The 16,529-nt window shown below is 43.5% G+C and overlaps 1 protein-coding gene across 2 annotated transcripts in view; it reads right to left on the bottom strand.

Moving 5' to 3' along the window:
• The window catches only part of ARHGAP26 (Rho GTPase activating protein 26), a 479,421-nt gene that overhangs the window by 201,389 nt on the left and 261,503 nt on the right, over nucleotides 1-16,529 (bottom strand). For both annotated transcript variants that reach the window (XM_079916182.1, XM_079916183.1), the window contains exon 13: nucleotides 1,459-1,524. In XM_079916182.1, the coding sequence (XP_079772308.1) occupies nucleotides 1,459-1,524 (66 nt within the window). The remainder of the gene's footprint in view (nucleotides 1-1,458; nucleotides 1,525-16,529) is intronic.

Raw genomic sequence — 16,529 nt, 5'->3', positions numbered from 1 at the left:
ATAATGAAAATCTTGGATTTCAATAAATGTATTTCCACTGCATTTTTAGTGATTCAGTGTTTCACTGCATGCATGGAGCACACTGTTGATGTAACCAATTTTTGAGACATTTGGCCAGTTTTTGATTTTTTTACCTTAACACCATAGCATAAACATCTTTGTGGCTCAAGTTGGCCCATGACCTTATTTCCTCAAGATCAGTTCCCAGAAATCTCGCCTACTACTTTACATTCTCTGCCTATATTTTACGTATCTTTGCAAGCTACCTTAACTCTTCATTGAAGGAAGGTATAGCAGAAATAAGGAAACATCTATAAGAATGTTAGCACACATTAAAATAATTACCTAGGAAAGAATACTTTTTGACTAGATACCTAGGAATAGAACTTATAAGGGTATTTTTTTTTCTTCCCCTCTACTCAGTGCTTCATAGCCTTTACAAACATGCTTATACTTCTGAACTGGCATATTTCTGTTTTAAAAGACAGAACTTCCTCAAACAAATAAAAAGGGCTGGAGGGTTGAGAGGCTGTAGAATAAGTAAGATTCCCATCTTTGACAATGGTTCAAATCAAATCCAGTGGAAAGACAGTGATCAGCTTTTCTCTGCGTACAACAGACAGTGCATTCAAAGCTCGAAACTGCCGGAACTGAGGAATCCCCTCTGCGGCGATCTTTGCGGAGGGGATGGAGATCACGGGGATGAACCAGCTTCCCTGACCTCAAAGCGCTGTTCCTACGGACCCAGGAAAGGTCAGTGTTTGACAGGCAGGGCCTGACCACAGCACCACGGCAGGAAAACAGGGGCCTGACCCCTTCTCCCTACCCAGATAGTGCCCAGGGCAGGGTTCCTAACCTGGGGTCTACAGACCCCCAGTGGCCCACTAGAGAATTCAGGGTGTCTATCAACTTCCATAGGAAAACAACCACACCTTTATTTCCACTAATCTATAACTGAAATTAAACATTTCCTTCCACTGCAATATAAGCAACAAATCACAGCATTAGCAGTACCTGCAACTTGGTCAGAAACCACAGATATTTTCCGAACACGTTACCGTTGTTACAGATACCCTGAACTATCACTATTTCTGAATTATGCTAGTTATCAGACCCACCACTGTAACTGAAAGTGTTAGCAAAGAAACACATATATTATTATATCACAACCATGGTTTTAGTATTTTAGCTGAATTTCAGTAACTGGATTCCTTATAATCCTATGTATTTGATAAGCATGCATTTAAAACAATCTTCTGATCAGCCGAAGAGGCTGACAACTAAATCAGTTGAGAGCCTCTGCACTACAGAGCAACAGGCCTTGTGGAAACACACCGCCAATGGCATTTGGAGAGTTAATGAGTCACTTGAAATTGGGAAACAGCAGGTAGCAGGTCTGCCACCTCACCAGATGTGTAACCTTCACTGAGAATAATGCCATCTGTTTAACTACTTTACCTCTGGTTTCCACAGCGTGGATGCATTTCCTGATGATGCTGAAGCCAATGCTGTCCAACTGTGCAGCTGAAAGAGGAAGAAAGGGGCAGTCAAGTTGCTAGCCGTGCACACCAACCCCGGAACAGTGCTTGACCAACCCAGAATGACTCAGTCCCATGGTGTGGCCATGTAGCCTTTTCATTTTTTCCACTGAAAGTACAGGAATGATTCAAAATGTAAAACTGCTGGCATTCATGAGGAGCTTACCATATGCCACGTACAGTGCTAAGTACCATTTTGCACATACTATCTCATTTAATCTTCATGGTAACTCTCTGCAAGGTTATCCTCTATTTACAGCTGACGCAACTGCAGCACAGTGATGAGCACTTTACTGAAGGAATAACTAAGCAAACTTTAACTTGTTTTGTTATTATCAGGAGCTGTAGGACTAACTGCTTGTTGGTCTCCTTCAAAAAGCATAAAGTAAATGCTCGATAAATGTCAGGTAAGTGCTCCACAGAGCTCACCTTGTTTAATCCTAGCAAGTCCTCTAGGTTGAGTCCCAAATTACACATGAAGAAACTGAGATTTGGCAAAGCTAAATATCTTGACCAAAGTTGCAGAGTTAATATGTGGGAGACTTGTTCCAGAGCCTGTACAACCTTAACTGCCTTAAAAGTGACTGAAAAATAAAATAAAAGTAAACATTAAAATAAAAAGTGACTCTGAGTTAAAGAGAGGAATAAAATTCTGCTCAGATGACTAGAAAAAAGGAAAAGTGACCAGGAGGAAAATCAAAATAGCCAAGGACAAAGAAGTTATCTAAGGAAAAAGCAATAAGGCAGAAGAGCCATCCTCTGTGTGGTAAATCAGCAGGCGGTGACAGGTTCTCCATCTGCTCCAAAACCCCCTAACGTCACTCAGAAAATAAATGGCAAATAGCAGCAACTTTTTCCACAGCATAGAACCAACTGCCCACTTGGCAACAGGGCTGGAAACCCACCAAAATTCATCCCCATGCTTTGGTTACCCAATGATTAGACGTGGGTGGTAATCTTCAAGAATGGGTTCATCTTTGACCTCCTTAGGACATCAGGACAAGACATTCTACAAACCAGTGTTCCAAGTGGAAAAGGGAATGGCAGAAAGGAGGAAGGTGAGTATTTATAAACATTTGTCATCATCCCAGGGCAAGAAATAAACTTGTAAAATATGAGAACTGAGCTGAACTTGAACTCAGCTTGGATCTAACCCAAATGGAATCTCTCCAATTCTTAATATATACGGGTGAATGTAGGTCCAATGAAGAAAATAATCCTTTAAAAAAATCACTGAAAATTCCCCAAATCAAATTAAAAAGGAATTCTAATTTCCCCAAACTTCTCTTCCCAAAGCGAATCAGCTCTTGCTCTTACATGTGTACTTATCACTTGGTGGTACTTATTAATAAATATACTTGGCCTCTAGGATGGTAAGTAAAGTACCAGACAGGGAGGAAAACAATGTTCTTCTTCCTGGAGACCACCTGCTATACAAACCATTGTTCTTATACCCTTAAAGCTATAAGGAGCCTACTAACTCAATCCCTTGCTTCTTCTAGTATGAACCAAGTGTTTACTCTGCAAATCGGTTGTATCAAGCTTTCTGACTCAGATCGAGATCACTCTTCCAAATGAAATTCAACTCATACCACAGACTTTTCCCAAATTTTATAACAAACTATAATACACAGCCTAAAAATCTGTTGGAATCTAGGCAAGATTTTTTTTAAATAACGACCTTATTGAGATATAATTCACATATTGTAAGGGTCACTCATTTAAAGCTTACAATTCATTAATTTCTAGTATATTTACAAATATATAGATCACCACTCTCTACATAACATTTTCATCATTCCCCCATGAAAAACCTCATACATGTTAGCAGTAACTCCCTATTTCCCCCACTCCCTCAGCTCCTAGAAACCACAAATCTACCTTCTGTCTCTATAGACTCGCCTACTCTGGACATTTCATATAAATGCAACCATATGATACACTGTCTTTTGTATCTAGTTTCTTTCACTTAGTATAATGTTTTCCAGATTCCTCTATGTTGTAGCATTAATACACTTCATTCCTTTTTATGACTAAATAATATTCCATTGTCTGGATATACCCCATTCCATTTACCCATTCATCAGCTGTTGGTTTCTGCTTTTTGCCTATTATGAATAATGCTACTAGAAACACCCACATACAAATCTTTGTGTGGACGTATATTTTCATTTCTCTTCAGTATGTACCCAGGAGTGGAAGTGCTAGGTTATATGGTAACTCTATGCTTAACTTTTTGAGGAAATGCCAAACCACCTTCTAAAGCACTGGACCATTTTACATTCCCACCAGCAACATATGAAGGTTCTCCACATCCTTGCCAACATCTGTTATTGTCTTTTTTATTACTGCCGTTCTGGTGCGTGTGAAATGGTACCTCATTGTGGTTTTGACTTGCATTTCCCTAATGACTAATGATGTTGGGCACCTTTTCATGTGTAGGGGAGAATTTTCATTCCTTTATACAACAGTCAGAACAGAGCCTACTGGCAAGTATTTGTTAGAGGGAAAATTACTTTCTATACTAAAGGAGGTTTCCCAAATGTCCATAATGTGATTCAATAGTCAGTTGAAGCCTTTTGGTTCTTCTTTTGAGATGTGCTTAAGAGGATCCTTGCATAGGAATGATAGTCAAAGAAGTTTGGGAGATTAAGAACTGCAGTTGTGGACAGTGCTCTGGGGAGCTGCTGAGACAGATTCCAAATTTGGAAATTTTAAGAGTAGGTTTGTGAACATGGTCTTGTTCTAGGCATTGATGAACTTCTGTTCTGGACAAAGAGTATTTTGCTTCCTTACCCTGTGAACGTGGGTAAAAGTTTTGAAAAACTGGAAATAACCTGGCAGCTGACAGTGATGACCCCAGTGGCCAGAAGATATGTGCTCATAAAGCCACCAGCCCAACTAGCAGAAGAAATACGGACAAAGCTAGATATAACCCTGTAGAGACAAATCAGTCCTTGACCTTTCCTCATGGAACTGTGGGAAGCTGGATTCTTTTCTAGGTAAGTAACTGCTAATGGAAGAGAACACAATGGAACCTCCCAAGTATATCCAGAAAAAAACTAAATTCCACTAACCTACATTAACTACAATTACTTATTTTGGAAAATGGCAAAGCAACCCCCCACGCTCCCCCCACAAATCTCTGAATAAATGTTCCTTCTTTGGTTTTCCCAACATTAGAAGTTCTCCATTTTGTTTTATACCAGCAAACCCCTTTTCTTGAAATAAATCTTACACAGATGCTACACATAAAGGCCTTCCACATTACACATGTAACAGTATTTATCAGTATATATTAGTTGTCTAAGTCCAAATACATATAACAAATTCACATACTGCAAAGTCAAACGCTAAGAGCGCAAGGTAACTCTCTATTAGCCTCTGATGTGTTCAAGTTGCGTACTGATAATGATTGCAGTTTTATAAACAAAACTGTGTTAAGAAATGGAATTCATATCAAACAACAGTTCCCAATAAGGAACTCATGAAATACAGTTTACCTATCATTATTCCAAATCTCTGAACTGGAACTGGTATAAATTATTACACTGCCCCCTGCACTAGCACTTCCCTGTATCTCTCTGTCTCTGGTACCCCTCCACCACACAGGCACACAGGCACACGCACACGCCCACGCACGTACACAGGTTTGACTGCTACTCTCATCAACCTGAGTTTCCTGCTGATGTTATGATTAGGTTACTAATGATGAACAACTGTTTTCTCATTTATCATGTACCGAGTACCCCTGATGTGATAGGGACTACAGTGCATCCATACCCAGATCATTAGTCCTGATCTCTGTCCAGCAGGTACATAATCTAAGTTAATTGAGATCTCCTACTTGGAAAATCCAGTTTCCACTAAAAGGTTTAGAACGCCACCACCACCAAGCAGAGTTTGCTAATGACAGAAAAAGTCTGAGCAGCCCGCCAGATGGAAGCGGCTGTCCTTAATCCCTTCAAGCAGGTGATTCAGCTCTTTTACTGAGCCCAGGCTCAGAAAAGGTCAGGGATTTATTTGCAATTGCTGTATCCTTATAATCTCCAGAAATAATCTCTCATCAAATATCTACTTGCATTATTCCCTTAATTTGACTGCTGATGAATTGTTGCAGGGCCGGTGGCTCCCAGGCCTGACACCCACCGTCTGGCAGTTAAGGCTTGGACCAGCTTACCTTCCTGACTCGCCCTCGAGTTCACCTCTGCCCAGGTTTACGCACAGGGCAGGCCAAACAGTTGTCGTATAATGAATGTTCACAGAGCTCGCACCAAACACCCAGGCTGACCCACCAAGTTAGAAAAGGGTCATCCTCTTAAGTGTCATGTCAACTTTTGAAGCATTATTTGTCTGCTTTTAGAGAAAGGAAAGGGCCAGGGTCACACAAACCTATTTTCTCAAAGCTCTCTGGAGAACAGGAGGACATGAGACAGGTGGTTTGACTCTCAGCCAACCTGGAGAATATTCGGGCTGAAGTGGGAGGAGGATGCCTGGCCGACCTTTGGGGTTTATGTTTATCATGCCCAGGGTACGCACTCAGACAGGAAGGAGGCAGGTTAAATTCAGGAACTGACTGTCTTACTGCAATGGGCTTAAAACAACAACATACTGTAAGGTTCAGTCAAATTGTTTAAAAGAAGGAAGCTGGTGGGCCAGGTACACACAGGATTTTAGCATAACCTTCAATGCCCTGTTCTGTAGCTTCTAGTACCTCACACTACCTCATCTGACACTGCCTGGCCTTAAAAAAAAAACAAAACAAACAAAAAAGCCCCAAAGAGGTATATGGGTGATGGTAGAGGGTGAGAACTCCAATGAAATCGTGAGCCTCACCCTCAGCACTCCCCTTCTTTCTCACCCCCCATATCCAAATGATCACCTCAGTTTTACCTCCTACTGAGTCTCAATTGTATCTAGTTCTCTCTGCCTTCACCACACCCACCCTGGTCCTGGACCAGGTCCTGGTTATCTGCTACCAGGATGGTTGCAAGGCCCTCCTAACTGGTCTCTTCACACCTCCTCTGGCTCCCTCCAAGCTGCCCTCCACCCCGCAGCACCCATGACCTTGACAAAACCAGACCACATCACCTCTCTGCTTAAACACTCAGTGACACCCCACTGCTCTTGGGACGATAACCCCAGCCCTTAACATGGCCCACACAGCCCTGCATGGTCTGGCCCCAGCCTCATCTCAGTCCCTCCCCTATGTCTCAGCATCCCAACCACACTGGCTTCCTCTCCGAGTATCCAACTGACCACGCTTTCTCCTCAGCCTTTGCACAAGCTGTGGATTTCACCTGGGAGCCCCTTGGCCCAAATAACTCAGAATTCTCAGGTCTCCCCCATCAAGTATCATCTCCTCAAAAAAGCCTCTCTGAGCCCTCCACCTGGATTAATGCCTCCATCATGCACTTGGATATAATGCCATCAACCTCTCTTTCAGAGTATGCAGCACAATTACAGGTTTACCTTTATTAGTATAATGCTGGGAATTCCCTGGCAGTCCAGTGGTTAGAACTCTGCGCTTTCACTGCCAAGTGCCCAGGTTCAATCCCTGGTTGGGGAACTAAGATCCCACAAGCTGCATGGTATGGCATGAATGAATGAATGAATGAATGGTATGATCCTGCAAAATTGTCTGTCTACCAAACCAGATATGCGTTCATAAAGGCAATGGTCCATGTATAACTTTACTTATTTATTTTATTCACTACTATATCTCTGTCTTTCACTGTCCCCTATAGTGCTAGAAATGAAGTAGAAGCCTGTAACTTTTCATTTGGTGTAATTTTTCATTTTGGATGCAAGGATAGGTAAATTGGTGACTGAATGGCAGGAAGAGTTGCTGAGGGGCAGCGTCTTAGAGTCAAAATTACCTTTCAAACTTCAACTGATGTACACCCTATGAAAGTAGATGAGTTAAGTAAGCTTCTGGTCCTCAGCTAGTCCATCTTTTGTGAGGATACAGAGGTTAAATAAAGAAATGAATGGCTTAATCTAACCGCTTCCTTCCTTCCTGTATCAGTACAAAGAGGTATTACCACCAAGCAGTACAGCCCCAAGAATCAGGCCTAGAGAAGGGAAAAACGAAAGCTGTGCAAGCCAAGACATGGAATAGAAGAGATAAAACCAAGTTTAGGTTTCCTGGACACTCTGAGAAATCTTTTGCTTGCCCACTGAGGCATCACTAGCACTGTGCTGCGTGTGGTATGAAACTAGGCTGGCTACTTCTTTTCACGTCACACTAACTGAGCCATCTGAACAGTCAGACAGGCCTGAGCATGGAGAAAGCTCTAGAAGACAAGAGCATTCCCCCCTAGAATTTGGTGCTACCCACTCTTCAGGTCCAGGAGCGCCTCTGCTAAAAATTACTGACCTGCTGTCGCCTATCTCCAAATCCTCAGTATTCACAACACCCAGAAACTAGGCAACAAGTGGCCAAATCACCAATTCTGAATAGAAGAGACCTTTCCATATCACAGGTTGACTGATGGACATGTAGTCTGAAAAAATGATGCTTTGGGATATGCCCAAAGTTACCCCATATGTGCATCCCAGAAATTCTAACAGACCTCAGACCTCTCCTCAAAAGGAGAGGAGCTGACCTACATGAATTAGATGGAATTACCACTTTGCTAAAGCTGGTATTTGACAAGTTTTTCCTAGTCTGAAAAACTTCCCTAGGAAATTTATTCAACTTTCCTTTGATCAAAAAACCACCTTTCAAGGGTTTTTTATGGGAGAAATGGAATTTGCTAGAAAGAAAAACAAGAGAACTGAGACGTAAAGGAAGTCACTGCTGTGCTTTTAATGTGGATGGATACAGGAGGTTGTCTGGAGTTGCTGAGGGCGGCCCACCATTTTATGGACAGTTCCCGGGGCATGTTCTCACCACAGAAATTTACTCAATTTCCCTACGTGATTTGCTCTTTAAAGCTCGGCCTGCCTCGCTCATTCTGAATTTAATCCATTTCAGCATCATTAAAAGCCATGAAGAAAAACACCCACATTGAATTCTCCCATCTGGAGAAGAGATTTCCAATTGGCTCACACACTCAGAGGGGCTCACACCCTTTCTCCTCAGCATGTGAAGCCCCAGAGTTGCCAGGGCTCCCTGGCTGTGGCCCCTGGAAAACCATCTTCATGAAGCTTCCAGTGGGCCCAGGAAAGGTGTGAGTTCTCTACTTTGGCAGTTACCCAGAGCCAGTTTTTAATCCCAGATCAGCTCCCCAATCCTGTGTCCCATCCCATTCCACTGCCAACTGCCCTATACTCTGCTCCCCAGCGAGGTACTCAGGGAATACGAATGAACTTTAATATTAACTGAAGTCACACAGACAGAAGTGGTATGTACTGGAAAAAGAACAATGAGCTCTAAAGCCAGACAGACCTGGCTTAGAATCCGGCCTCTGCCACCTCTGGCTGGATATGATCTTAGGCGAGAAGCTTCACCTTCCTTACCTGTGTGGTTGGGATAACTCGCAAAGGTCAAATGAAATGCACAGCAACTGAGACTTACTTGATATTCAAAAATGGTCATTAACAGTACTACAATATTAGGATGTAGTAACTACAGCACATCATAATATTTGAATCAAACTTTCCAGTTGATGAAAAACTCTTCATACCCAAGTTCATGTTAACCTTACAATAATTCCATGGGGTACCTATTATTACTATTCTTACTAATAACTTCTTGCTGTGTTTCCACACAAATTAAGTATGATGAAGGACAATACATTAGCGTTTATGGAATAAGTTAATAAATTATAGCTTACTTGATTTTTCCAGTATATCTGTTAAGTTTTTATGATGAGAAAAGCCAGGCTCATGATGTTAAAGTGGTACCAACAATGATGATGGCAGTAGTAACACTTACTGAGCAAACAGCATTGCTCTGGGCGAAGCACTTAATTGCATCATATCATCATCATCACCATCCCTATTTTGTACCAGGAAACCTTGGCTCAAACAAGGCTAAGGAACTTCTACGCGATTACGGCGTTAGTGAGTGGTGGAACCAGGATTCTAACTTGGGCTGACTCCAGGGCTCATCCTCTTCTACTCCCTGCTCTTCCACTGAAGTTCACATAATTAGTCAGAAAAGGACTGGGGCTGGGGTCACATTTTCTGGATTCTGCCCTTTCTACTCCAGTAGCAGTTCCCAAATCTAGCAGACCACAGACTCAGGGGCATGCTTGTTGCAATGCAGATTCTGGGTGCCCTCCCAGAGGCTATGCTTCAGTAGGTGTGAGAATCACACGAGATAACACTGTACTGCACACCAAGCAATTAAAACTATTATCAGTAAAGACAGATACAAACGCTTACTGACTATTAATTAATGGGTAATATCTATTCCACAGTCCCCATCTGATAATAAGGATTCACCAGTGCTATGTACCTCAAAATGTAATGTTGGCTTGTGCCATTGGGGTATATGAAATGATTCTAAGTAGTTCACAAATAAATATTTGCGATAGTTATACACTTATTTTAATAAGCATTATAAATCTATTGGTTTATCACACAAAGCATGATATGTTTTTAAATAAATGTAGTCTAAAAAGAGTGAATTGATTTTAAAAAATAGTAAGTAAATAATATTACAGGTGGCATATGTATATGTTAAAAAAATAACGAAGGTGACAAACAACACATTTGGGAACTACTGTCCTAACTTGTACCACACACCACCTTCAACTTAGCTGAAAGGACAAGACGGGAGGGTACCACATTCTACCAGCAAGCTGTCCTATTTCAATAGTCATCCTTGATTCCTTGCTGTCTTTCACACCCCATATCCAATCTGTTAGCCAGTCCCATCAGTAATAACTTACACCTAGAATCCAACTACTTCTCACCATGTCCATTGCTAATACCTTGGTCCAAGCCACCATCATCTTCTGCCTGGACTGCTCCAATGGCCTCTCAACTGTTTCTCCTTTTGCCCCCTACAGTTTATTCTCTGCCGGCAGGCAGAATCATCTTTTAAAAATATACATTGGCTCATGTCACTCGCCTGATCACAACTCTCCAGGGACTTCTCATGACACTTACACCACAATCCTATCTCCTGACCACAGCCTCACATAGTCCAGCCTACCCGACCACTCTCCCTCTGGCCTCTGCCTTTCTAGTCACAAGGGTCCTTCCTGATACTCCTTGAACACTGCTAGTTCATCCCCTCCGCCGCGGGGGCCTTTGTACGTGCTGGTTCCTCTGCCAGCTCCTGACAGGCCACCCTCCCTCTGTTTGTTCAGGTTTCTCCTCAAATGTCACCTCTTGGGGGAGGCCTCCTCTGCTCCTGGTATCTAAAATAGCCACCTTTCAGGGGAGGGATGGACTGGGAGTTTGGGATGAGTAGATACAAACTATTACATATGGAATGAATGAACAACAAGGTCCTATTGTGTAGCACAGGGAACGATGCTCAATATCCTGGGATAAACCATAATGGAAAAGATTAAAAAAAGAATGTGTGTGTATATATATATATATATATATATATATATATATATATATAAAAAACTGAGCCACTCTGCTGTACAGCAGAAATTAACACAACATTGTAAATCAAGTATACTTCAATTAAAAATAAATTTAAAATAAAATAAAATAGCCACCCTTCCCTTGTTACTCTCTATTCCTTTGCTCTTACTTCATGGCCCTTCTCTCCGCCTGGAAGCCTCCCTCTGTTTGCTTGCTTACTGTTTGCTGTCTGCTTCTCTCAACAAGGCAGATAAAGTCCCTGCCTGACAGCTTTACTGTAGCTTCAATACACATTTCCTGAATGAAGCAACAAATACAACCCACATTTTCACCAGCAGAGACACCAGAAATCAATAGGTAAAGAAGTCCTCACACTCTAGGAACATCAGTGGGGAGCCGCTGGCTGAACACTGGTACCTTCTAGAGTTCAGGGGCTCTGCAGGGGGAAGCACAAGACCAACAGGACTGACAGGGATCTCATTCATCCCCCGGCCTCTATGCATGAATGCCACCAATCAGAATTTTCTTCCCTAGCTAACCACCTACACAGGAACCTATCTTCTTTTTCATGGTTTCTGGGGACACACATAAAGAAAAAATAAGCTGAGAGGGACTGAGACTAAAGCAAGTAGAATAGGGAGCAGGAGGAGAGATGAAATCCCTGCCTGGCCTGGAATAAACCTGCCAGCTCTCAGCCTGAGTCAACGGAGGCTCGAAGACAGCTGTAAATTGTTCCAGTTCTCAGCCAGACACAGGCAGCCAAAGTGGCTGCGTCCGGGCTCTTGCACAATACAGGCTGAGGCCTGCAGATCAGCTTGGAGGGGTGGGGTAGGGAGGACTGTTTCCTTGTGGGCTTTTACATCTGCAATCTCCTAGTCCCCCTTAAAATTCCTAATCAGGATAGCAGCGAAGGAGCACAGCTTCACACAAGCCTGGGTAATGCGAACCATCTTAATCAGGACCATTTGTCGCCTACCTGGGACTCTGGACATCTGAGAATGAATTACAGTCCAGTGGCCTCAATTCCTTTCTGCCTTGAGGCCTGGGTGGCTGTGCACTGATTTCTCAACCAATAGAGATCACCGCCAGCTTTCCAAAGGTGGAAGTGTTTCAAGTGGAAAACCAATTGCCTCTGTCCAGCTAGATCCCTTTCCGGCCTCTACCTAACCGTCCTCCCATCTTATCTGCCCTAGGAACAGTTTAGCTATTTTTTGATCACAACAAACTCTGAGGCAATAAAAGGCAGGGAAAGAGATCCATTCAGAATCTGAGGCCTAAGAACTGCACCTGGAGTCACCATGAAGTTGTATGACATGGGCATACATCACCTCTCTGACCCTTTTCCTCATCTCGAAGATCAGGCATGGTAGAAATCAAATAAAGCAATGTCTGTGAAGGCACTCTGAGGAACTCTCAGAGAAACTGTCCAGTGTCGGGCTTTCATAAAAATAGCCTCTGGTTTCGGATAACGATGATGTTATTGATAATAACAGCAGAGGGCAACATTTAATGACTGCTTAGAATACCAGGCACCACTGATTTAAGAATTTCCATTCTAATCCCACTGGATCCTCTCAACAAACCAATGATGTAGGCGGTAAAAGTATCCTCATTTTACAGATAAAGAAACCGAGGCCTGGAGAAATTAATTTCCCAAGGCCACACACTCAGCAGGCCACGAGGCTGGGATTCCAACGCATGCGTGTAATAATACTCTAGAGCCAAAGTTCCCAACCATTACTCACTGTTCCCCCATGCCCCTCCGCTGTGGGCAACAGTACTTGATAGCCTCCACTAAATCCTACATGTTGAATGGGAGTTGCACGCTCTGAACACTGATTAGGGTCGGAAGGAATGATCTTGAGTAACCACAAGTTTGCACTTAGGATGAAGCCTCAGTTTTCTCATCTGAAAATGGGGTCAATACTACCATCTGTCTCATAGGGTTCTTACAAAGATCAAATAATATAATGTAGGTCAGACTGAGCACGTTGCCCCCTACAGAGTATGTGCTAACGATAATGTTTACCATTAATGATATCATTAATCAAGAGCCTGCGCTTGGTGGCAGTGGGGAAAATCTTTCAGTCTCTGTCTCAACAGCCCTTACACTGGGCTTTAAGAGTTAAAGATGCCACCAGGGACCTGCTCACTGTTGCTTGGCTGAAGCCCAAACTGGGATGCCAAGGGGCAGCTGGCACCTGCCAGGCGGCAGCCTGCTGTCTGTCCAGAGCCCACACCACTGAGCGGAAGGGGATGTTAGGCCACAGCAAGGTCACACACTGGCTGCATCTGTCAGCCTAAAGTTGGCTGAGGAGAGGATGGATTTGTGAAGTGTCCTCTAGGACAAGCAGAAAGGCTCTGGACTGTCCAGGTAAGTCTGAGGAGCACCACAGCCAGCCATGTCCTTGGGGGATGGGGTGTCACCCAACAAAACGGCCGGGAACCCAAAGAATAGTATCTCTGAGACAACAACCCGTTCCTTCTCCTTCCTCTCTTGCTAGACCCCAGCACACTCAAGCTGGGGTGTTGCCACGCCACAAGGGCCACAGCAACCAGCTGTGCCGTGCACACAACTCATAAGGAAAAGCAGGGTGCAGGGGGTCAGCACTTGGGGAGATAGAATGAGGCCATCTCCCCTGACTGTGGCTCAGGAGACGAAAGTGGTGGTTAAGGAAACCTGCCATGGAGGGGAAAGGAGAAAGAAGGGCCGAGAGGGGCTGGGGGCAGTGGGAAGGGAACACAGGCCAGGGAAGGAGTGAGCACCTGTCTTCTATCAGCCTGGCCTGGCAGGCGCGGAAAAAAACCTGGAGGGGAAGGTGCCCTCAGCTGACTGCCTCATGGGCCAGCGCACAGGAGGCCAGGCTGCCATGCCCACTAATGCCGTCTATCCTTCCCAGGTTTAAGAGGGGAAATGTTCTATTTATAAGGCATCGACCAGTGGAGACCTGGCAGCCGCTGGATGGCTCTGATCCCATAGGGATCCTGGTTACCCGTGGCTGCCTTCCCCGGCCTCTCAACTGTGGGTGTTCTCACAGCAAAAGACTGAAGGCAACTGGAAGCAAAAGGCAAAAGAAAAGCCTCTTTCCTGCCCTTCGTTGCTTTCATGAGACTGCTGGACTTTTAGCGATGGCTGAAGGCTTTAGAACATTTTAAAAAGAGTGACCCATGTGATCCCGTCAAGCCTTCCCATGTGAGCTTCAAGACTCAATCTCTTTTTCTGTTTTACAGATCAAGGGAAGCTGAGGCAGAGAGATGAAGGGAATGCAGACACCACAGGCAGGGCAATGGGGAAGCAGAGCAAAGGTAATGATGCCCTTCCCATCTCCTCCCCCAGTGCTCAATCTTGTCCTCATGAAAAAAGAAAATCCTTGACCCAGCACCATCAGAGAGTCTGACCTGAATAACGGCCGAAAGAACGAGCATGTGTAACAGAAACAACATATAAAGCAGCTTTGGTTGTGTTGTCAAAGGCCCATGGGAGAGTAGTGCGTCATGTTACAGTCCTGTACCTGGGAAGCTCGAGTCACTGAAACATGTGACTCTGGCTCTCCCAGCATCATGCGTGACATGTGAGGAGCAACAGATGGCTCTCAAGAGGAGGCTCACTAAGAAGGAACACGGGATGGCCCCTCAAAGAGCCAGGTGGGTTAGGTATTGGAGACTGATGATGAAACTCCTTCCAGCCCCAAGGGGTTGGCCACACAAGGACAGATGGCAAGGCAGAGCAAAGATCTCATGCATATCAAGAATAGTGGGGGAAATGATGCTGGCAATCAGGCAGGCTCTGGTTTGAACATCAGCTCTACCACTTCTCAACTCTGGTACCTTGACTTCTTTAAGCTTGTTTGCTCACTTGCAACTCACCTGTGAAAAGCGTTTCTGCGAACGGTACCCATCCATGTACCACACTCAAGCTCCCTGCCACAACCTCATGCTGTCTTGAATAGACTAATATTTAAAAACCTATGTTTGTATTACGCTAACGGTTAACAAACTTATAGCCCATGGGCCAACTTCACCACTGCCTGTTTTGTAAACAGAGCCACCCCCTTTGTTTCCATATTGTCTACGGCTGCATTCACACCACCATAGCAGAGTTAAACAGTACCGCAAATCTGAAAATCTGGCCCTTTCCTGAAAAAGCCCACCCCTGGCGCTAAGCAGTACCAATTAGAAAACTAGGGTGGAGGGCGGGGGTATGTTTACTTGTGTCCCTCGCCACCAATACACATTAAATAAATATATAAATTTAAATGGCAACTGAAAATGTTTGTCCAGTCCTATCCAAAATGATCTTGGGTATCACCAGCAGTGCACACACCCCACTTTGAAAAATGCAGTCGAGAGGATTCAGTGAATTAACATAAGGCATCAAGCCCGAATCACCACGGGTGTTGGCTGCTGCCCTTCGTTCTCCTCCCCTGCTCCCCTCAGAAGCAGTTCAGCCAATCCAGTGTGCTCTTTCCTCCTCATATGGGAGAGGCATGACCAGATAACAATAAGGATAACAACAACGGTAATTAGGCACTTATTCACTAATAGGCCAGATAATGTGCTGAGTTGTTATCCTCACAGCAAGGCTATGAGGTAGGGGTTGTGATTTATCCCCATTTACAGACGATGAAACAGAAGCTTAGAGAGGCCCAGCACTGACCTGCAGCTCCGTGGCCAGTGGGCCCGCACGATAATCTGCACCATTCAAACGGTACCCTTCACGGAAACAAAAGCTCTCCCAGTCCACCCAGCAGGACCTTCCCACAGGAAATAACCTGAAATATGCACAAAGACTGATGCACAAGGATGCTCAGCCTGATGGCATTGGTAAAAGAAAAACTCTGCAAAGGACATTCAAGACCACTGACAGGAAATGGTTCAAAAAATTAGGATGTAAAATTATGACAGATCATTCAACAACCATTACAAATAATAATGGTTTTATTATTTGTATTTTTTATTATTATAAACATATTTGTAATAAATAAATATATAATATTTATAATATAACATATTTGTATGTTTTATTATTATAAACAGGTTTCATCAACTGGGATAATGCTTGAGACTTTTTAAAAGCAGAATCGCAACAGCATATTCAGTACAATGTCAATTAAGTCAAAATACATATTGACATTCGCAAAATAAATATAAGACATCATGAAAAAAAGGCAAGGAAGAAAAGAAGTATCTCTGGGGATGATATTATAGATGAGTTTTACTGAATTTTTGAAAATCCTTACAATTTCCTTTATATTCCACGAAGAGTTCATAATATTTTTATAATAAGCAAAAATACAACACTGCCAACCCCCTTAGGAATGAGGTTCAGATATTCAATGTCTGCACCCTACAGATAACTAATCCTTCTTCCAACTTTGCAAACTTTCTCCTGTCACTGCTCTTCCCCCACTGCCACTGTGAATGACAAGTTGGCAAACTGCAGTGGGTTCTTGAGCATTATGCAAATACAAAGGTTTGCTGCCAAAGTACTAGGTT

Source organism: Stenella coeruleoalba (genome assembly GCF_951394435.1).
Source record: "Stenella coeruleoalba genome assembly, chromosome: 3".
NCBI classification, from domain to species: domain Eukaryota; kingdom Metazoa; phylum Chordata; class Mammalia; order Artiodactyla; family Delphinidae; genus Stenella; species Stenella coeruleoalba.
The sequence above is the reverse complement of the archived record's forward strand: the minus strand, read 5'-3'. Positions and strand labels throughout refer to the sequence as shown.